The sequence below is a fragment of the Anomalospiza imberbis genome, chromosome 20 (assembly GCF_031753505.1).
Source record: "Anomalospiza imberbis isolate Cuckoo-Finch-1a 21T00152 chromosome 20, ASM3175350v1, whole genome shotgun sequence".
Classification (NCBI taxonomy): Eukaryota; Metazoa; Chordata; class Aves; order Passeriformes; family Viduidae; genus Anomalospiza; species Anomalospiza imberbis.
In genome coordinates this window covers 970,239-993,391 of record NC_089700.1, presented here as the reverse complement: position 1 = coordinate 993,391, position 23,153 = coordinate 970,239, and the positions used below count along the sequence as shown (strand labels likewise).

General features: G+C 54.5%; 1 protein-coding gene across 5 annotated transcripts in view; it reads right to left on the bottom strand.

The window, feature by feature from the left end:
- The window catches only part of CALN1 (calneuron 1), a 146,573-nt gene that overhangs the window by 81,871 nt on the left and 41,549 nt on the right, over positions 1–23,153 (bottom strand). For 3 of the 5 annotated variants that reach the window (XM_068210112.1, XM_068210111.1, XM_068210113.1), the window contains exon 2: positions 21,011–21,135. In XM_068210112.1, coding sequence (XP_068066213.1) covers positions 21,011–21,128 — 118 coding nt within the window. In that variant the 5' untranslated portion in view covers positions 21,129–21,135. The remainder of the gene's footprint in view (positions 1–21,010; positions 21,136–23,153) is intronic. The other 2 variants (XM_068210109.1, XM_068210110.1) reach the window with 1 other exon arrangement.

Genomic DNA, 23,153 nt, shown 5'->3' with positions numbered 1-23,153 from the left:
ACTGCAGTGTGACAGGGAGCTGTGGCACTGCCGGGGACACTGGGAGCAGTGTGACAGGGAGCTGTGGCACTGCCGGGGACACTGGGAGCAGTGTGACAGGGAGCTGTGGCACTGCCGGGGACACACTGCAGTGTGACAGGGAGCTGTGGCACTGCCGGGGACACACTGCAGTGTGACAGGGAGCTGTGGCACTGCCAGGGACACACTGCAGTGTGACAGGGAGCTGTGGCACTGCCAGGGACACTGGGAGCAGTGTGACAGGGAGCTGTGGCACTGCCAGGGACACTGGGAGCAGTGTGACAGGGAGCTGTGGCACTGCCAGGGACACTGGGAGCAGTGTGACAGGGAGCTGTGGCGCTGCCAGGGACACTGGGAGCAGTGTGACAGGGAGCTGTGGCACTGCCAGGGACACACTGCAGTGTGACAGGGAGCTGTGGCACTGTCAGGGACACTGGGAGCAGTGTGACAGGGAGCTGTGGCACTGCCGGGGACACACTGCAGTGTGACAGGGAGCTGTGGCACTGCCAGGGACACTGGGAGCAGTGTGACAGGGAGCTGGGGCACTGCCGGGGACACTGGGAGCAGTGTGACAGGGAGCTGTGGCACTGCCGGGGACACACTGCAGTGTGACAGGGAGCTGTGGCACTGCCAGGGACACACTGCAGTGTGACAGGGAGCTGTGGCACTGCCAGGGATACTGGGAGCAGTGTGACAGGGAGCTGTGGCACTGCCAGGGACACTGGGAGCAGTGTGACAGGGAGCTGTGGCACTGCCAGGGACACTGGGAGCAGTATGACAGGGAGCTGTGGCACTGCCAGGGACACTGGGAGCAGTGTGACAGGGAGCTGTGGCACTGCCAGGGACACTGGGAGCAGTGTGACAGGGAGCTGTGGCACTGCCAGGGACACACTGCAGTGTGACAGGGAGCTGTGGCACTGCCGGGGACACACTGCAGTGTGACAGGGAGCTGTGGCACTGCCAGGGACACACTGCAGTGTGACAGGGAGCTGTGGCACTGCCGGGGACACTGGGAGCAGTGTGACAGGGAGCTGTGGCACTGCCAGGGACACTGGGAGCAGTGTGACAGGGAGCTGTGGCACTGCCGGGGACACACTGCAGTGTGACAGGGAGCTGTGGCACTGCCAGGGACACACTGCAGTGTGACAGGGAGCTGTGGCACTGCCAGGGACACTGGGAGCAGTGTGACAGGGAGCTGTGGCACTGCCAGGGACACTGGGAGCAGTGTGACAGGGAGCTGTGGCACTGCCAGGGAACACTGCAGTGTGACAGGGAGCTGTGGCACTGCCAGGGACACTGGGAGCAGTGTGACAGGGAGCTGTGGCACTGCCAGGGACACTGGGAGCAGTGTGACAGGGAGCTGTGGCACTGCCGGGGACACACTGCAGTGTGACAGGGAGCTGTGGCACTGCCAGGGACACACTGCAGTGTGACAGGGAGCTGTGGCACTGCCAGGGATACTGGGAGCAGTGTGACAGGGAGCTGTGGCACTGCCAGGGACACTGGGAGCAGTGTGACAGGGAGCTGTGGCACTGCCAGGGACACTGGGAGCAGTATGACAGGGAGCTGGGGCACTGCCGGGGACACTGGGAGCAGTGTGACAGGGAGCTGTGGCACTGCCAGGGACACACTGCAGTGTGACAGGGAGCTGTGGCACTGCCGGGGACACTGGGAGCAGTGTGACAGGGAGCTGTGGCACTGCCGGGGACACTGCAGTGTTGCAGCAGCAGGGTCACTATAGCCTCAATACAGATATTCAATGTATCAATATATCCCCACAATATCCATGCACAGTATGAGCACAGACACGGCACCCTAAACCTCCTGATCTGCCTGGAATACAAAGTGGAACTGGTCCCACCTTAAAATTCCATTGAATTTCCCCAGGCAATAATGAAGTTGGCTGATAAAATGACTCTGGAAATATTTCTTGCAAATATGAATCGATTTAGATTGATAGGAAATAGAATCAAGAATCAAGCCCACATGACTGCTCTTGGCAGCTTGGCCATTAAATACATAATTCAATTCCAAGGAAACCCAGCCCTCGTCTGGATTTCCAGCACAAAGGAGGCAATTGCAGGCAGGGAAAGAATCCAGCACCAATCCCTTTCTCACAAAACTGGTGCCTGCTGTGGCTCTTCAGGGGTGTACAACTGCCCTCCCTGGGAGGAAGATCCTGGTCCAACACCTGAATTCAGAAGTTTGCTATGAAAACATCTCAGGAGAGAGGGGAAATTGTCTCCCTAAAGAAGCAGTGAGAAGGGAGAAAAGTTCCTAAGTCAGTTCAGGGGGAAAACCCAAAGTTTCTGTTACCTTCCCACTCCTCTCCATGCAAACAGCTTCTCCCTCAAAGCAGAAACTGCTGCTGGCTGGTCCCAAGCTGGGAAGCAGCTTCTGCTTCCAGAGGCTCCCACATCCCTCTGCAGCTGATCCCGCTGTGCGGGACAGAAGCTGCCTGCTATCCTGGAGACACTGAAACAACACCTCTAGAGCACTCAGGAAAAGCTGCTGTGAGTTCTGCAGGTTGCCAAGAGCTCCAGGGGATTCCACAGTGGCCAAGGAATAACAAGGAGCAGGGAAATCCCAGCTGTGCTCCTTCCACAGCCCATATCCCTGTGCCAGCTGCCTGTGGAGAGGGACTGCAGATCCAGGAGGGGTCCTGGACATGGAGGATCTGCTCCAGGACCTCCCCAGGCCATCCAGGATGTGGAAGGATAAAAGCAGCTCCTTGTTCCTTGTCTCCATCTGATATTCTCTTCAAGGGTATTTTAGTAACAACACAGAAGAACAAAACAGGAGGAAAAATCCCAAAGAGCTCTGGGCACCCTGTGCCAAGGCCTGCCCACCCTCCCAGGTAACAATTCCTTCCCAATATCCCATCCATCCCTGCCCTCTGGCAGTGAGAAGTCCAGCTGGGTTCATCCCTTCCCAAGGAAGGACACTGAGGGGACCTGGAATGCTCAGCCTGACCCAGGGACAGCTGCAGGTCAGGGTAGATCTGATCCACCCTCAAACAGCCCCAAGACCCCCACAAATGCTCCCGTTCCCTTTCAGGATCCCATTTACTTCAGTTTACCCTGCAGGAAGGAGTCCCATGGATTACCCACGCCAGCAGTGCTGCTCCACTTTCTCCTCTCCCGAACACCTCCTCCAGCTCCATCTGACATTTGCAGCTCTGCTTTGGAGCAGACAACCAACAACTGCTCCATGTTCTCCTTCTCCACACCCTTCTCCCACTCTGCAGCCTGGATTCGCCACATCCTGGGCTCTGCTCAGCCTTTGTTGAGCTGTCACAACTTCTTGTCACCTGTCCCTCCAACGTGGCCCTTCCAGCCACTGCTGGACCCTCCGTGGCCACCAGAAACACAGAGCTGCCACCAGACCCTCACAAGAACCTCTCTCTCCCTACTGCTGAGCCATTGGCAGGAGAAGAAAATAAAGAAACCTCCAGGTACCCACCCCAATCCCTGGAACATCTGGGGTGTCCCAGAGCTCCTCAGGGCAGCGGGGGCCTGGCGGGACAGTTTTCCACCTGGGAATCCCAGCCTTTGCTGGGCCACAGCCAAGGGAACAAACTCCCCTATGTGCGAGGCTGGGCCCTTTAACCATGAGCTCTGCTGGTTTCTTTGGGCACATCCATCCCCGTGGGAAGGTTGTTATTCCAGCCACGCTGAGCTGAGGAGACTCCAAGGGAACCACAGGGACCTCCTCATGCCCAGGGAGGGCAGAGCCAGGAGCACAAAGTGCCACGCTTCTCACATTTCATTGGGAAGCTTTATAAATTAATCGGAGTACAAAGTCAGGTCTAATTGATGTTTGTATTGATTGAACTGCTCCAAGTCTTAATTTTGGTTGTAAAACTTCCTTTAAAACAGAGCCATTTATAATTAAGACAGGATCTGTAATTAATGGAGTTTTATACTCATAAAACTGCGTCTCTCATCAGTCTAAATTAAACTCCACATGAAAGTTGGAGCAAATTAAATACAGTAGATGCCAAAACTACTTTCTCTGAACTCTTTGCTATTCTTATTAATGTCAAAACAGAAGAGATGTGAAGGTGTGGAAAAGTGTTGGAAATCCATGTTTGGAGAGGAGAGAGCAGGGAAGGACACCATGGTCTGTGCCCACCTTGGGCAGGGTGAGCACAGGGACATCCCCATCATCCCCCACGCAAGGCAGGAGCCACTTCCCACATTCCAGCTGGAAAATCAGTATTTTCATATTAAAAAATTAACATCTTGCCCCCCTTGCACCATTCTAACAAACAAGCCTGCCTGGAAAAGTGTTTTGTTCCACCAGAGTTACACGAGGTCACCACACCCAAAGGGGGGGTTGGCAGAGGTTCCCTTCAGGTGCCAGGGGTTATTTACAACAATGGTTAATTAAAACAAGGGCTAATTAAAACAAGGGTGAGGATGGGCCTGGCCATGCCTCCAAGTCCCCATTAATGAAACTCCTCAGCTCTGGTAATAGCGGTTGACCAAATGACTCTTTCCAGCCTGATCCACTGGAAATCTTTACAGCCATCAACCACAATATTTACACAGCCCAGACAAATCTGAGCTCGTGGCAAGAAAATAAATCATCGTGGACATATGTACAGAGCTCAAAGTTCCCCAATAAATCTGTTTGCCATGTTTGTCTCATCCATATCTAGGTAATTAGTAATTCCCTGCTTTAAATGCTCCCATTTAATTGGGATTGCTGTTTTTAGTGGAATATCATTTCCTCTTCCCAAAAGGGCCGTTACTATTTTTGTACCGTGGGTTTTTTCTGGCTGCCACATTCTGCTCTCCCCACTCAAATTAAAAAAGTCACTGCAACCCTCACCAAGTATTTATGGCTTGAAGATTCCTACACACATCCCTGAGCTGACATCCAGAAAGCTTCTCACAGCTGTCCAGAGTTAGCCAGGGCTATCCCACAGAACTCCAGACTCCAGCTGGAGCCCAGGCTCCTCAGTAGCTGCTGTGAAGAGCTGCTCAGGCACTGGTTGTCCCCAGTGTCATCCTTTGGGATGCCCAGCTGCCCCTGGGCAGCAGCAATCAGGGGTTACATGCTGGGCAGGATGAAAGTTTGACAAGATAGTTTAACAGATATGTGTGCTTGGCAGAAAGCTCTCTGAATGTAGAACCTGAGAACAAAATAGAGATGGAAGCAAGTTTTGATACAGAAGAAAAGAATCACTGAGCCAGTCTTACTGGATAACAAAGAAGGCAAAGGGTATGTTAGTTGGAAAGAGGTTTTATGGCTTAGAGGAAAGGGTAAACCCACCTCAAACAGAAGATGTTTTTTCCAAGCAAAAAGATTCCACAGGCAACAAGACTGCCGATGTTGCAAGTAGAAAAACGGTTTTCAGGTTTTCAAAAAGGTTTTCAGGTTTCCAAAAAGGTTTTCAGAATTTTCCACTGCAAGAAAACTGAAAAACAACTTCTAGCTTAAACTGTAATGTACTAACTTTTAGTGATTGAAGAATAGTGACATGAATATGGTAATGACAATAGTTATGATAGGCTCTAGGTAAAAGTAAAGGCATAGATTGGTTCTTCTGCATTAAGATGCTCAGCAAAGAAAAGTATATAATGCATTGTAACCAAAACTAAAGGGTCTTCAGGCTCATCTACAGCTGGAGCTGACAGCTGTAGGCACAGGCTCTGTCACCCATGACTCTGGACTGCTGTAACATCTTGCATACCATAAACTGCACTTTGAAGAGCCACCTGGAGTCCTGCATCTCTTGTCTCAGGCTCTTACATTAACTCTGAGAGAAGCCTCAAGGAGCGCTCTGGGTGAGGAACTCTGGCCAGTGCCACAACAGAGTTTGTCCCCTCCCTGGAGTAAGGATTATGCCAGCTGCTCCTGAACAGCCATCAGCAGAGCTCAGGCTGATGGAGCAGGGGGAGTTGCCTCCCTGAAAGGGTGGGAGGGAAATGCCCAAGCAGCACCAAACCCCTTTGTTTGATCTGTTTTAGAGTAAACCCAGATGGGTCCGTGGCCCTCCTGCCCTAGAGCCTCCCTTTTCAGCCCATTCTCTTAATTTGTGCTGCTCTCATCCCATCAAAGCCTCGGAGGCTTCAGGAGCAGGAGCTGGGAGAGGTAAGGGAATGCAGAGAGTTGATTATTAATGAAGCACATCAATTACCATACTGGTAATTACCCAAAGGACCGAGGTTCAAAAGAGCCTCTCTCTGTTCCAGCACTGATTCCCAGCCCAAACACCCAGCCCAGCCCGGGGCCAGCCCCCTCTCTCAGCCACGCTGTGGTGCATGAAAAACTGGGGTAGCACTGGGCCTGTGCCACCAGGAGCTGAGAGCTTCTCAGCCAGCAGAGGAAGGATGGCAGAATGAGCTGTGCTCATGGGCAGCTGCATCTCAGAAACCCTCCAGGATGGGATGTGACATCCAATCTTCCAGCACTCAGGAACCGAAACTCGGGAGGGTGAAACTTCCTCTAGGAGCTGATCCCTAAAAGGTTTCTAATAGAATGAGAAATAGACTCGAAGAACATCACCAGTTATCTGATTCCTTCAGTGACAGCCCATTGATGGGAATTTTCCTGCCTCCATCACAGTGATCAGGATTTCACATTTGTGAAATTCTGCATATTTTCCTTGGGAGACACCGAGTCCCTCCCCAGGCTCAGCTCTTCCGCTGGCTGAGCAAAGGCACCAGCCCTGCTCCTCCTGAGAAGCATCCCATGGGCAGCTTCTCCGTGCAGAAGAACACCAGGGATGTGCCATGTTTGATTTCAAACATTGCTGGGATGGAGAAACAGGTGCTCTCAACACGTCATCAGGAGAGCTTTTATCTGCCAGGCATCACGCCGTGATTCCAGCCCGAATTTGGGCTGAGAAGGTGAAATAAACACACTAAATACCTGAAAGCAGCAGTTTCAGCTCTCTGTTATTGCAGACAGACCTCAGCAGAGCCATCCCCTGAGCACAAGGAGTCAGCCCTTCCCCCCAGCAAACCCCACAGCAATGTACATGAGCTGTCCCTCGGGCTCGGGTGGTACCAGGTGACACCCAGGTGTCACCCAGCCAAGAGCCCTGGCCTGCTGCTCTCTCACAGGGGAAATAAACTGAACCCTTCAATCATTTAAAAACTCCTCTCCAAACCCCCAAGAGCTGCTGAGCAGCAGCTCCTGAAGTGTGAGCTTTTGTCTGACCCCATCTCCTTCTGCCAGGCCTGGAGGGACACCTCAGCCTTACTCTTGTTGATGGGAGCTGCAGAAATCAAAGCACATCTCCTTATCCAAGGAGGAAAAAAAGCAGCTTGGAAATGCCAGACCCAGTGCAGGACAGCAGGGAACCTGAGGAGAAGCCAGACTCCCGCTCCAGAGCCCTGGATTTTACCAGACTCTTGATTTGCTTTGCTGCCATTTCCTCAGCTCATGCATTCCAGCCTCTTCTTGTGAAAAATGAGAGCCAGACAAAAGGGAGGACGGGGAAGCCAGCAAAGGAAGGCTGTGCAGAAAGGAGCTGGAATGAGCCCTGATGATGCCATCAGCTCCCTCAGCCCCTTCCCAGAAGGGGTGGGAAGGGTCCCTCCTGCCCCCCAGCCAAGCCAACACCTGGGTATTTTCACTGCTGGCCTGAATGGCCATTCCTGGCCTAGGCCAGACCCCGGGCTCGGCCCCTGGGAGCTCCTCGGGGAGCGCTGAAAGCACTTGGGCAGGGCCCTGTGGGCACAGGGGTGCCTCGGGTGTGACCCCACTCCTGGAGCTCCTCTGCCAGGATGGGAGGGATCCCTGCACATCCCTGACCCTGCTCCTGTGCCCTTGGCTTGGCTGGCAAAGAACCATCCCGAGGCAATGTGAGTCCTGCAGAGCTTTCCCCAAAGCAGACCCGGCCTCTCCAGACACCTCATCAGCTCCCAGTCCCGCCCCGTGTCCGGGCTGCGAGGAAATGCTTGGATTTGCTCTTTCTGTGGAAGCTGGGACCTGGCCAGCCAAAATCTGCACGTTTGCCACACCTTCAGGGCAGAACTGAGTGAAAAAGCTCAGACTCAAAATGAAACACTTTGTTTTGGAACAGAATAAGAATTCTTTTTTCTTCCATAGCTTCCGATTCATGGCAGAAAAATGCAAAAATTCAAATGTGCTGATTTGGCTCAGATTAAAAAAAATTAAAAAAAAAAAAAAAAAAAAAAAAAAAAAGAGGGGCATCCATTTATTTTTAAACTGCAATAAACTGCAGAATCCCCTATTTGCAGAGGTGCACTGGGAGGCAGTGCCTGTCGCGGGGCTGTTAACTCTCCCTGCAGTCCCTGAGAAACAGGTTTGTACAATCAGGGACGTTGTTACTCCTGTGCTTCAGAGAGGGAACCTCAGCACGTCTCACTTCCACTTCCCCCAGGAGCAAAGCAGGCCAGAACATCCAACTCTCTCTATTTTCTCATTTTCCCTCCTGCGGCACTGGGATCAAAGATACAAAGCAGTGGCAAGCTCCACAGAGCGCTGGTGCTGGGCATTGCATCCCTCAGACACGCTGGCAAACGCAGCTCCCCGTTTCAAAGGCAGAATTTGCTGTGTCCCCGCACAGCACAATCCCCTCCTCGTGTGCAAACGTGAGGAATTGCTGAGCACAAAACTGCTCCAAGTCTTTTGTACCTCCGGGAAGTAGCAGCAACTCCCATCGGTTCCAGAGCCGTCCCTGCCCCTCCCTGCCCAGAGCTGTTCACACAATCTCACACCCTGGATTAGATTTTATTGAAAGGAAAATAATGAGATTTGTGTTTCCTCACAAATTAAAAAGAAATTGCCCGAAAGAATAATCCTAAAATACAAAATACTGCCTCATCCCAGATGTTTCTAATAGGCTTGTGTTCTAATGGCTTATTTAGAGAGACTTTTCCTAAATGACATCTTAATGATGTGCATTCAGGACCATGAGACACAAATATAATTCACTACCAAAGCTTGGGGGTTTTCTTTCTTTTGTTCTTTTTTTTTTTTCCCCCCAGAATTGTTATCAAAATAAAGGAGACATTTTCAGAAAGCCTTTGTGCTGTTCTGCACTACAAAAGAGTGAAAATTCCAAATGTCAATGTTTCTGGGAGTTCTTTTTCTTGCTTTTACTTGGCTCTTGCTGTCTGTGACCTGTGAGCAGCTCCCTGCTTGTCCAGCCCATCCCAATTCCAGCCAGATTTGGATCCCAGCTGCTTTCCCCTCTGGTGAATGTGCCAGGACTGCAGACCTGCAGATGATCCTGTCATTCTGAGCGTTGCTTCATGTGATGTCATGTGGGTCCTGCTGCTGCCCCAGCACTGCCATTGTCCCTCCCTTTTGTCCCTCTCAGGTGGGTCCAGGCCACAAGAGCCCTTCAGAGAGGGGTGACGAGGAGGTTCAAGGCAGACAAAGAGGTCCTGGCTCGGCTCATGCCCCAAAACCCACCTGGAGCAAGGCCCAGGTTGCCCCAGAGAGGACAAGCCCTCCCTGCCCAGCATCACCCAGCCAGGAAGGAGAGCAGGACCTTGGGCTAAGCTCATCCTGCCAAAACCACGGCTCAGCCTTAACTCATTTCATTTGGAGAGTGAACAACCTGAGCCAGGCTGGCACCAGCCCTAGGAGCTGCAGTGCTCTCACCCTGCAGTGGCTGTGCTGGCACTGAAGGCTCCCAGAACGTTCCAAAACTGCAGCTCCTGCCTGGCCCCAGGAGCTCTGCTGCTCTCCCCATGCTCCCAGACATTCCCTGTGCCCCTGGACATTCCCTGTGCCCCTGGACATTCCCTGTGCTCCCAGACATTCCTTGTGCTGCTGAACATTCCCTGTGCTTCTGGGCATTCCCTGTGCCCCTGGACATTCCCTGTGCCCCTGGACATTCCCTGTGTGCCAGGACACTCCCTGTGCCCCCGGGCACTCCTGGTATCCAGGTTTGGATCAGGAAGCAAAGGGGCCTGAGCTTTCCTGTTTGTCCCCGTTGTTCCCAGAGCATCCTTGTCCCTCACAGCCCTGGCTGGGGGGTCCCTGCAGCCCTGCACAGCCCTGACAGCACCACAGTCCCTGGCAGAGGGGCACCCCATGGATGGGTGTCCAAGGCCAGACTTCCAAGGGCTCCTGCAGATCCACTTTGATGTCACCAAAGGCAGAGCTGGAACCTGCTGGGCTCCTGCTCCATCCCCAGGTGCCCTGGACCTGTCTGGCTGCAGGCTCTGGGGTCCAGGGACAGCTGGACACGGCTGCACGTGCCTTTGGCTCCTTTGGGTCTGGGAACAGCAAATCCAAGGCTGGAGGCAGCTGCTCCTCTCAGCTCCAAACCCTCTGTCCTCTGCTCCCTTCCACCCCTCCTGCCCCATCCCAGTGGGGCACAGCCCCCCCTGTTCCTCCCCTCCTCTCCTGCTTCCCCCAGCTCTGACCTTTTGGGAACATGCAGTGCAGATCCTGAGGGAGCATCCTGGCACAACCCAGCTAATGAACCCAGCCTTGGCACCTCTTCTCATCTGAGCTGAGGCTGTGATGTCTCAGGAGCCACGTCCGGACAAGGGGAAGTGGCAAACAGAGAATTCCAGCCAGAGGGAGAGGACAACCAGGTTTAATTCCCGGTAGTGCTGACATCCCTCTGCTGGCTGCACACCCTGCTCACCGTGCCAGGGCCCTGCCCCTGGCCCTGGCCTCAGGACAGGAAAGGCACTTTGTGGCCCACAGGGACATGGGGACAGGACCGCAGTGTCCCCCAGCAGAGCCCTGGGGGTGATGGATGTTCCCTGGAGCAGCAGGGTTGGGATCCTGACAGTGCCAGGGGCTGTGTCCCCACCCCAAACCAGGAGCACCAGCCTGGACATCTGGTGATGATTCCAAAGGCTCTGCTCGAGTGGCATCTGGAAAAAGCCCTGCAAAGGTGAGACCCTCTGAGCCACTGGGTTTCTGTCCCTGCCACTGTCACAGCAGCGCTGTGCCAGGACCTTGTGCCACCCCCCGTGTCACCGGCAGGGACCACAGGGACATGGGCACTGGGGAGTCCAGGCAAAGCCACTTCTTGTGGGGAGCAGGAGCCACAGAGGAAGCTCTGGCAGCTCCCAAGGCTGTGGTAGCTTCTCCCCCTTCCCAAATCCCAGTAAACTGAGGCAGAGACATCAGTGACAGCCAAAACATCCCAGTGAAGGACTGTGAACAGAGATCTGTCCGTCTGCTTCTCCAGTGTACACCTAACCCCTAAACCCCTTATTTAGGGGGAAAACCTATTTCTGAACGCTCCCCTGTACAGACTCAGTGGGGTTTTGCAGGGCTTTGTGCCTTGGAGAGGAGGCTGCTCTCAGGAGCCAAGGCATCCATTCTGCCGGGCTGGGCTTGATTACAGCTGGTGTGCTGAAGTGTATGTCACCTCCAGGCTGAAATCCCTGTCCCCACAGCCCCAGGGACACCTGGCACTGCACTGCCCCACCAGCCCGGCAGGCAGAGCACCAGGACCATCTCCAGACCCTGCAGGATTCTGAATTCAGGGTAATTAAAAGGTGGATTTGCAAAGGCCAACTCCAAGACCCTGTCTGAGTGGGCAGAGCCCTGGCAGCCCCACAGGCCCCTCGTGTCCATCCTGCTTTGGGCTCTGCACCCAGGGCTGCCCTGCTGGGGTCCACCAGAGCCATCCCTGGCCCAGCTCCTCCACTGGCCCAGCTCCTCCACTTGGCCAGCCCATGTCCCAGCCTCCCTGAGCTCCTGAGCCCAGCACTGAGAGAGGCCCCAGGAACTGAAATAAAGAGTGAACCATTAGCTCAGCACTCAGTGCCACCAAGGGATGCCTAAGGCAGCTTCAATCTAAGGAAAAGGCCAGGTTTGTGCCTCGGCCTGTGCAGTTAAATGGGAAGAAATGGCTTTTCAGAGGGATTTTCAGCTGGGGACCAACTGCTTGAGTCCCCAGAGCTGCTGTGGCTTCTGCAGCACTCAGTTCTCCCCAGGGCCTCACTCCTGTGGCTGGGGAAGGAGCTGGATGGCTGGGACAATTCCCACCTGATCCCAAGGAGAGGCCCTTTATGGGGTGGGAGGGATGTCCAAAGTCTGCTCCTGTGGCACTGCCAGCCCTGCCCAGCCCCAAAAGCTTCAGGCAGGAACTGATTCCTCCCTTTGCCAGGGAAAGATGCTCTGGACAGACTGACTCCATCCCAAAGGATCCCTGGGAGCTGGGCCAGCAGGGAATGATGTGTTTGGGACCTGGCTGGGTGTGCACAGCACAGCAACACCTCCCTGAATCCACAGCTCTTCCCCTCCTGAAAAATGGGGGACACAGAGGCATTCAGCCTCCAGGGAATGTCCAGGGAATGTCCAGGGAATCTCACAGCTCTGGGCTGCAGGAACCCTGTCCCAGGCAGTGCCACTGCCTGGGGAGCAGCTCAGCAGAACAGTAAGGCAGCAGGTGAGGATGAGACCCCTCACCTCATCCTCATCATCAGGTGCATCCAGGAAGATTTCCTGGAATAACAGGGACTTGCTAAACCCGGGTTTAACACCAGGGATTGAAGAACTTGTAAAATTAATGATCCAGCCTAGGAGCTTGCATCAAAAATTAAAAATCCCTATTAAAAATTGGATAAACGTGTCACAGCCAGATTGAAATGCATTTTATGGCAGGTTTAGCTCATGGTGTGGATTTGCTCCATTCCTGTGGCTGGAGGGGACACAGGCAGCAAATTCCCAGCCACAGGAGCATCAGCCTGGCAGGATCCATGCAATGCCAGGGAGCACCAAAGCCTCAGCAGCACCTCTGGTGAGAGATCCAAAAGGAGCTGCACCCAGGCACGTTTTGGATTCCTTTCCCTAAATCCATCTTTTTCCAGCTCAAACAGGCTCCATCTCCACTACAGGAATCCAGGAGTCCTCCAGCCCTGCCCAAGGATATCTGAATATCCCCCCCAGTAACTCCCTGTCTCACCAGCCTGTTCCCAAACTGTGTCAGCATAGCTGGAGCTCAAACCATCCCTTTAATTGTTGTCCAGATGGTGTCCCTGTCATTTTAATTTGTTGGCAGCCAATCCCATTTTATTCGTGCTCTCTTGCTGCAAGGACTCTTTCCTTGGAGATGCTGCTGATGCCTGTTCCTGCATTTTGGGGGCAGGGAGTCCAGGTGACACATTCCCCCTTGGCAGGGGGTGTGGGACAGGGGGAGCAGAGCCCCTGAGCCCTTCCCACGGCTGGGATTGTCCCCCTGGAAAATCAACCTGCCAAAGTCCAGGCTCCTTGTGCAGGGCTTGGGATGTAAAGCAGAATGGAAATACTTCTTGTTCTGGAGCTTCCCCCCGCCCAAAGCTTTCTGCCACCCTCCTGCTGAGAAGCTCCAGTGCTGGAGGATCTCAGAGTTCATCCCCCAGCTCCAGTGGTCCCCATGGCAAGGCAGCAGCCAGAACCTGGGATTGCTCTGCAGACCTCCTGTGCTCCCACCCTTTGGGGGTGCACACACTGCCCTGCCTGTCTGGGGAGGGAAGTGACGCCAATTCCAGGCAAAAGGAGCTTTCCTGGAGGCTGAGGAGGGAAGGCTGGTGATGCTGGAAGAGTGTCTGTGGCACACAGGACCCTGCTGCCACAGGGAAGGATTCTCAAAGGGAGCTCAGCAGAATGGAGCTGTGCTGGGCAGGGGCCTCCCCTCAGCCAGCGCTCCCAGGAATGCTGGCACCTGGACACTCCTGATGGGACAGAGCACAGGGAATGACACACAGACCTCTGCCTTGGGGAATCCCTGCAGCCTCCTCAGGGCTGAGCCGTCACAGCTCCAGGGACAGGGACACACCCCATCCCCATCCAGGAACTCTCTGGAGCAAATGGGAACCTGAAACCCAAGAATTCCTGCAGAATTCACTGGGAGGGCGGTGAGGCCCTGGCACAGAGTGCCCAGAGCAGCTGGGGCTGCCCCTGGATCCCTGGCAGTGCCCAAGGCCAGGCTGGACATTGGGGCTTGGAGCAGCCTGGGACAGTGGGAGGTGTCCCTGCCATGGCAGGGGTGGCACTGGAGGGGCTTTAAGGACCCTTCCACTCCTTTCCTTTTCCTCCAAACCATTCTGGGATTCTGTGATCCTCAGAACATTAACACTGCACCAGATTTTATCATTTCTTTAGGGAGGCTGCTCCATACCTGGAACTCCCAAGTCTCAAGGAAATCTGCTCTGGAATTCCAAGCTGTAGCTGCAAAATTGGCAGAAGGAGCTCAGCAGAAGGGAGAGACAGAGCTGCTCCTGTCCCCAGCAGCCTGGGCACGGTGCTGGCACAGTTTGATATTCAGGGACACAAAACCCCATCACAGCTCAATAGCAGACAGAAATAATTCCATTTCCAGCCATGGCCACTCACAGCAGCAACACTGGGGATGGACTTCCTTGGAAGAGCTCTGGGAAACAGCAGATGAGCTTTATCCAGTCCCAGGCACTGCATTAATGCTTGCAGGGCTTGCACTGAGCATGGGCTTGGGGAGCTGTGCAGGGACCCATGTCCAGAGCATCTCCTATGCCAGGAGAATTTTCTTTTCCCTTTTCCCTTTTCCCTTTTCCCTTTTCCCTTTTCCCTTTTCCCTTTTCCCTTTTCCCTTTTCCCTTTTCCCTTCCCTTTCCCAGGTGTTTCCCTCTCCCTGGAGCCCAGCAGGCTCAGCCTGTTGCTGCTCCATGACTCAGCCCTGACTAATGCCTGTCTCCCCTGGGTCTCCCTCCTGGAGCACATTCCTGCTCCTGTTCCCTGGATCCCACCTGGAACACCAAAGATAATCAGATAATCCCAGCGGGGGAGGCTGGAGGGACTGTCCCTGTCCTTTCCCCTTTCCCTCCTGTGCTGTTCCCACCTGCAAGATTCAAGTGCCAGGGAGAACTCAGCCTCTGGAGAGGGACAGGAGCTGTGGCACAGCAGCTCTGCCTGCAGCCAGCGAATCTCACCGAGCCCTCCTGGTAACACAGCACAGAGACAGCTCTGGACCAGCCCCAGTCTCCTGGCTCACAGGGTTTGTTAAATTAAGCCCCAAAGGAGCCTGGCTGGTGACAGGGCCCTGCAGGACACGGCCCCTCCTTGCCAGGACTCTCAACACCTGAGGATTGTCACCAGAGGAGGGTGCACAGCCTGACCTGGGCTGGCTTTCAGAGGCAGGGTTAGGATGGCACAGCTGTGTTTGTGATGTTGGGCCATTTTACCCAGGGTGTGTGACCCCAGAGCGTCCCCAGAGTGTCCCCAGCCCTGCTCCTGGGGCTGCAGCCCCGCCAGCCCTTGAGCCCCTTGGCTCTGCCTGTGTTACTGGCCACCAGGAGACACCTGCTCATCCCACTCCGTGGGGAGCAGCACTTAGCCAGCACCCTTACATTCCCTCAGGAGCTGCTTCCAGTGACTCAGGAGCTGCTCAGGGATGTCTTCTCCACTCAGGAAAGAGAGTCCAGCTGAGAGCTGCTGACAGAGGGGAGGTGCTGGGAAGAAAAAGCAGAAATCAGGCACCTGCTGTGGTTTGTAATCCATAAGGATGGAAAAGCCTCCCGGTGAGGGAAGTGCCCACATTCCTGTCCTGTGTTCCCCTGCATCCCAAGCTCCTGCAGCCCCTTTCCCTGGCCTGCTCAGCTCACACCTCTGGTTCAGCCAGACACAACCCTGGCACTGCCACCCTGGAGCTCAACCTTAGGGGCTGTACTGTGACCTTATCACTCCACAGCTCCCTGGAAGGTGGCTGTGCTCAGGTGGGGTCGGTCTCTTTTCCCAGGAACTGACAGAACCAGAGGACACAGTCTCAAGCTGCATCAGGGGAAATATAGGTTGGATATGAGGAAAAGGTTTTTTTTACAGAAAGAGTGATAAAGTCCTGGAATGGCTGCCTGGGGAGGTGGTGCAGTCACCATCCCTGGATGTGTTTAACAAAGCCTGGATGTGGCACTGGGTGCCAGGGTTTAGTTGAGCTGTTAGGGCTGGGTTGGACTCGATGATCTTGAAGGTCTCTTCCAACCCAGTGATTCTGTGAATTCTGTACGAAGCCCAAAAATCTCCCCCAGTCTAGAAAGAACCCTACAGACACCCCAGCCCCACCTGAGGCACAAGTTCCATGGGTGAGGCACCAGATGCCAGCACTGCCCTGCAGCAACATTGCCTCCTGCTGATTCCAAAGGAGGATCAGGTAAGGATTTATTGGTATGTCTGCCTGGACAAATGCCATGGTTCACGTTTGGGTTTTTCTGCAAGGCCCTACTTGCATCTCCCCCAAGCCTGCTTATCATGCATGTGCCTCCCTTCAGGTGAGATTTGTCACATTCTCACTCTGGAAGTGTTTTTCCCTCCTGACAATACCCTTTAGATAGTGCCTGTGGAGGTGGATGACTCAAGCTTGACATGATTATTTCCATCCAGCATTTTTTATTAAAAATACTCCTGATGGTTCAGAACGTGAGGACAGGAGCTGCCTTGAAAGGGACGTGGAAAGCTCAGAGGCTGCACAAACTGTGCCATGATTTTATGTCAACCAACAAGAGCCAGAAAATCTGTGTAAGACAGCCCCTCCCAGCCTGAATTTATCACTTCATGCATAGAAACCTCCAAGCACATGGCAGTAACATCCACCCCAGACCCCTCCATGCTCCCAGTCACTCAGAGCCCGGTCATGGTGCCACTTCCAGACCTGGGCTGGCTTTCAGAGGCAGGGTTAGGATGGCACAGCTGTGTTTGTGAAGTTGGGCCATTTTACCTGGGGTGTGTGACCCCAGAGTGTCCCCAGAGTGTCCCCAGCCCTGCTCCTGGGGCTGTAGCCCTGCCAGCCCTTGAGCCCCTTGGCCCTGCCACTCCTCTGTTATTTACCCAGAGTTACAAAGTTAAGGATCTACTGATCTAGTTAGTTCCCTTAGTGACAGCTCCCAAACAGCCTCACACTATCCAGCCCCACAAATAGCAAACCTGCTTCTGGGAATGAGCCCCCACAAGCAGAGTGACCTCTCTCCCCAGCCTCCCCTGCTGCCAGCAGCGTGCCAACAGCCAGAGTGGAGCTGGGGGTGGCAGATGGCTGCTGCAGGCCAGGAAAGCATTGCAGGGAAAAACTTCCTGTGCTCTTCTGAGGCCTCACCTGGGAAACTGGACACAGTTCTGGTGTCTCCAGCATGGGGAGGACAGGGAATTGTTGGAGCAAGGCCAGAGGAGGCTGTGAAGTAGATAAAGGGACTGGAGCATCTCCCTTATGGAGAAAGGCTGAGTAATTAGGGATTGTTCACTTGGAGAAGGCTCCAGAGAGAGCTCAGAGCCACTTCCAGGGCCTAAAGGGGCTCCAGGACAGCTGGAGAGGGACTGGGGACACGGGATGGAGGGACAGGGCACAGGGAATGGCTCCCACTGCCAGAGGGCAGCGATGGATGGGATACTGGGAAGGAATTGTTCCCTGGGAGGGTGGGCAGGCCCTGGCACAGGGTGCCCAGAGCAGCTGTGGCTGCCCCTGGATCCCTGGCAGTGCCCAAGGCCAGGCTGGAAAGGGCTTGGAGCAGCCTGGGACAGTGGAAGGTGTCCCTGCCATGGCAGGGGTGACACTGGATGGGCTTCAAGGTCCCTTCCAACCCAAACTGTTCTGGGATTCTGGGATTCTGAGATTCTGAATATTCATTTGGAAAATAACCTCTCAGAGAAGAGGCAGAGCAGCACTTTGGGCGTTCACCCCAAGCCCTGGGCTCTTCCCCCTTACAGTACTTGAAATCAGAGCTCCTTTCCATCTCCTGATCTTCCCTATCCTCCTCCAGCCCCCACCTGCAGCTGAAACAGAGAGAACTCCTGGGTATTCCCTGTAGGATGAGCTGAGAGCAGGGTGAGGCTGCAGCACTGTCCCCCTGCAGCATTCCAGAAACCCTTCCCAAGTGAACAGTGCTGACACAGGCAGTGCCAGACACAGAAAAAAAGAAATCTGCTGGAAAGAACCCAACAGATCAGGCACTTGTTGGAGCCTTGAGTGCAGAGGAACATTACAGAAAATTCCCAGTGACTCCTCCAGCTCCAAACCTATCATAATTTAATCTGTGTGACTGGAATTTCTCAATAGGCTGGAACTCCCTCAGGACCAAAATCTCATTGAAAAAGAAACCAAGGAGAATTTTGGCATCTCTTCCCCAGCCTGGAAGATGAAATGCAAATCTGTTATTGGCATCGAGCTCTCACAGCTTGATCCATCCACAGAGCTCCAATAGCCTGACATTAACTTCTCAAGGAAGAACATTTTGTTACTCATCCTCAGACAGTTTATGCTTAAAGGCAGAAAGACTAATTCTGTTTGGGGTTTGGGCAGTGAACCTTCCCCAATTACCAGCACAGTCAGGCACTGATCTGGTATTAGAGACAAAACACAGGGAGATGGAGACTGCTGACTTCATTTTAAATATAAATTCCAGAGGCTGAACACTGCTGGCACATGGAAAAGCATCTCCAACTTCTTCTGCTGCCCTGGCTTTTCAGACACGAATCGATTTGGTGCCACTCCTGTGTTTGCAGGTGGAAGAAGATGACCTGAGGTGCAGGTCATCTTCTTGTGCTTTCCCCTCACGGCAAAGCACAAAGAGGGGTGGAGAGCACAGGCTGCCAGGAAAAGCAGGGAATAAATGGATGCTGAGGTGAAGAGCTGTGCCCAGCCTCCCGGGGTGAGAGGAGAAAACCATCCCCCTGCGCTCCCCGGCACGGCCACCTCAGTGGGACTCCAGCTACCAGCACTCGGCTGCTCCTTCTCCAGAGGCGGCTCCTCCACACCTCATTTCCCTCATCTGCCCTTAATTAACGGCGGCCATCCGCAGTTCTGGAGCGCGGATTCTCCCGGGGCAGGCGGGGCTGGGCTCCAGCTCCTCCCGCAGCTCCGCGGACAGAGCCATGCCCGAGGGCTCCCGGATCCGCACGGGATCGGGACAGCAGGCGAAGGGGGGGATTGAGGCTGGATTTCCTTCCCTCACCCAGCCCAGCCCGGTTCCCTTCCCTGACCCAGCCCGGTTCCCTGACCCAGCCCAGCCCGGTTCCCTGACCCAGCCCAGCCCAGTTCCCTTTCCTGACCCAGCCCAGCCCGGTTCCCTGACCCAGCCCAGCCCAGTTCCCTTTCCTGACCCAGCCCAGCCCGGTTCCCTTTCCTGACCCAGCCCAGCCCGGTTCCCTGACCCAGCCCAGCCCAGTTCCCTTTCCTGACCCAGCCCAGCCCGGTTTCCTGACCCAGCACAACCCAGTTCCCTAACCCAGTGCAACCCAGTTTCCCCACCCAGTGCAGCCCTGTTCCTTCGCCCAGCCCAGCCCGGTTCCCTTCCCTGACCCAGCCCGGTTCCCTAACCCAGCCCAGCCCATTTCCCTAGCCTAGCCTAGCCCAGCCCGGTTCCCTTTCCTGACCCAGCACAGCCCGGTTCCATGACCCAGCCCAGCCCAGTTCCCTTTCCTGACCCAGCACAGCCCGGTTCCCTGACCCAGCACAGCCCGGTTCCCTGACCCAGCCCAGCCCAGCCCGGTTCCCTTTCCTGACCCAGCATAGCCCGGTTCCATGACCCAGTCCAGCCCAGTTCCCTTTCCTGACCCAGCACAGCCCGGTTCCCTAACCCAATGCAACCCAGTTTCCTCACCCAGTGCAGCCCTGTTCCCTCGCCCAGCCCAGCCCGGTTCCCATATGCAAAGGGACAAGCATCCTTCATGTCCTGCCTGGCCCTGCCAGGACTTCCAGCCCTGTGGCCACTTGAAGCAGCTCCTGACAGGTCTCTGCAAATCTAACAGGCAATTCCAGCAGCAGTGCTTTAATGGGACAGGACTAAGCAAAAATCCTTGTTTGTGCTTGGAGTAAGTGCAGGATCTCCTCCCACCTCGTGTGTGCTCAGCAGCCCCAACAACCCACACAGGGACAGGGCAAAGCTGTGCCTGGCCATGCCATTGGCATCTTTGGAGTGAGGAGAACTTGAGCCAGCTCAGTTCAGCTCAACTCAAACCTTCAAGCCAAGCTCCAGGAAAAGAGCCCAGAATGTGACATTGGCAGTGCTGGGGTTCCTGGGTCTGAGCTAAGCTGAAGTAGTTTCTCAGGTTGTCTCTCACCTGAGCTGAGTCCTCACACCCTCACTGGGAAGAGGGTTGGCCACTGTTGGTTCTTGAGCTAAATTAATGTAAAGCTCACAAACCCAAATCCAAAGGCTCTGAGGTGGCAAGGCTGGGAAATGAAGGTTTGATTTACCAAAGTACATAAGAAAAGGGGCAGGGTGTTCAGAAATGTTGGCCTCCTGTTCCTCCAAAATGCCTCCAGGCTGTCCTAGAAGGACCAGTTCCACTTTGCACCTTTCCCTTGATCCTCTCCTCAAAAAGTTCTCCATGGAGGCCCCTGATTCTGACCATGGCTTGGCACCAGGTGTCCACTGGAGAGCAAACCAAGAGCTCCAATTCATTCCACAATACCTAACAACATTAACTCTAATTATTTAACTCAGAAATTCTCCTGGTGAACCACAAATCCTCTATGAAAGAGACCTTCCCCCCTGAACCAGATGGGAACCTGAACCTCTACCTGGCCACACATCCTGGGCCAGAGCAGAGAGGATTAACAACAGCAGCTTCCAGGGGGAAAATGATGGGATCCTCCAGGCAGCACATGTGGACAGCCTTCCTGATGGCCTGTGCCAGACTAAGGCTGCTCTGTGCTCCCTACCACTGATCTGGAAAATGGAATTTTAAAGCTCTTTCCATCTTCTTAAGCCACAAGCCACCTCCATGCAACTTCTTACCCTGAGACATGGAGGGGAACCTCCCTTTGGGAAGGCCTCAAAGCAAATGAGACTTGGTGGGAAGAACAGACTCAGCTCTGCAGGGTCCCAGGGAAGGCTAAAGACATCTTTGGGGCAGTATGACCCTAAATTTTCTCATTTTGTCCATAAAATGCAGGCTTAATATTTCAAAAAGTTGCAGAAGGACAAAAGTTAAGACTAAAATCAGTTCATAGCTCCCAACATGACTTTGGTCAGGGGCGTTCTCTGTGTCCCTGATCTGCTGAGCCATCCCACTTCCCACCTGCCCTCTTCCAGCCCGGAGAAGGTGCAGGGGAGCCTTGCCCCCTCCCAGAGCCCCGGACAGCACTCACCATCCAGCTCCTCCACGGAGATGTTGGCCAGCTGCTCGCTGTCGCTGCCGGCCGAGAGCGAGCGGTTCAGGTAATTGCCCTTGTACAACAAGCCAGCTGTCACATGGTGGAATGGCATCTTCTCCCTGCCACCAAAACGGGAAAAAAGAGGGTCATTGTCGTTATCTGCCTTTGTTTCATGGGAATGGAGCAAAGCCTGGCCTGGAGGAGGGGCTGGAGCAGCACCCCAGGCTGCAGGTGGGTGTGAGAGGGGTGGGCTGAGCTCGGGGCCGGGGTCTGAGGCAGGAGCTGAAGGAACAAACAGCAAAGCAGCTGCTGCCTCTGGGTGCTGGAGAGGAGTGAGGGGAGCCAGAGCAGTGGAGCCTTAGGAAAACAGGATTTCCAACACTCAGCGTGCAGATTTCAGCCTTGGTAATAATTACAGAGAGCACAGGGCTCTGCACTGACCTGCAGGTAACAGGTTACAGCATCGGGGACTGTTTGGCTTGGAGAGGACCTTAAAGCCCATCCTGAAGCACCCCCTGGGCAGGGACACTTGCCACAATCCCAGGCTGCTCCAAGCCCCATCCAGCCTGGCCTTGGGCACTGCCAGGAGTCCAGGGGCAGCCCCAAGTGCTGCCCAGCAGCACAACTTCCAAAGGCAGGGAAGGGTCTGGACACCCCTGAGACCCCACCTGGAGCATGCAGCCCCCTCGGAGGGTCCAGCCAACCACCCTGAGCAAGGTGTTTGTCACTGCAGGGCCCCAGCTCCAGACCCCACTGAGAGGAGAACATCCACATTGGAGCAGGGCCCCACAAAGAACATTCCCATCTCCCAAGTCTGACAGCTGAGGAGAAATCCCTCTCCACGGGAGGCTGGAGCAGGGAGGTGTTTGCAAACCCCACAGGTCCCAGCCCCACGGAAGGGCAGGCACTGCCCAGACCGGAGTGGGAATTACTGTCAGCAGCAGTCACTCTGTGATTTAGGAGACACGAGGAGAAGGCAAGTTTGCCAAAGTCAATTGAAATATTAAGAGCAAGATTTGTCATGCCCAGGGCTGGATTCAATCAGCACAAGCTCATCCCGGGCCTATTGTGCTTTGGGCTGCACATTTCCAGCAGAAATAAATCAGCAGAGTCCCCAGAGCCACCCCGAGCTGGCCAGGGACTCCCTGGGGCTGGAGGTGGCCAGGACAGGCTGGGAATGCCTCTGAAAGCCACCAGTGCTCCCAGTGCACAGGGCAGGGGCTGCTCAGAGCCTGCCCTCGGTGCTGGCAGGTTCTGTGCCTCAGGAGGAGGTGCCACCTCTGGAATGCTGCTCCAGCCAGCAGCACCAAGATGATCTGGCTGTGCCTCAGCCAATAACCCAAATATACAGGCAATACAGATGGATTCATTGGGAACCAAAGCCTTCCTGCTCCCCGGGCTGGGAACAGCTTTGACAAGACCCCCCAGGAGCAAACCAACCTGGAGACACAGGCAAGCACAGAGGGAGAGCCAGGAGGCTCCTCTTGCACTGCTCAGCACGCTCCAGGAATTTCTCTGGCAGTAATTATGTAAATAAATCCTAATCGTAATTTTAAGTATTTTTATTTGGGAGCCAGTTTGCTCCAGCAGCACATTAGAAACATAAACAAGGGGTTCTGTTTCATTAACACATCTGTAATTTCCCAGCCCTTGCCAATTCATGGGTTTCACTCTGAGACGTTGCTCCCTCTGACACCTGCTCAGCACTAAAATGGGAATTTTACCTGGCCAAGAGACACTCAGAGGCAATGCCAGCTCTGCTGCCACTGGACAGACACTTCCAGCCCTTTGCACCACCTTCATTTGTTTCCAGGCCCACCACAAAGCATTCAGGCAGCGACCAATTCCTGTTTTCTCTAGACAATCACCTCCCCAGGGTAAGCACAGAGCTGGAAGGGATCCACAAGGGTCATCGAGTCCAACTCTTGGACAGCCCTAAGAATCACTAAAGCAATTACAGTGAATTTTCAAATCACTTGAAAGTTTAAGTCTCCCCCTGGGCTGAGGTTGCACTGCAGGCTCAGTGTTTGGTGACCCCATGGGGCTGGGCTCTGGCACCCCTTGCTCCAGCCCCTGGGTGAAGGAAACTCCAGCTCTGCACCCCCTGAGCTCAGCCACAGATGGAATAGCAGCAAAC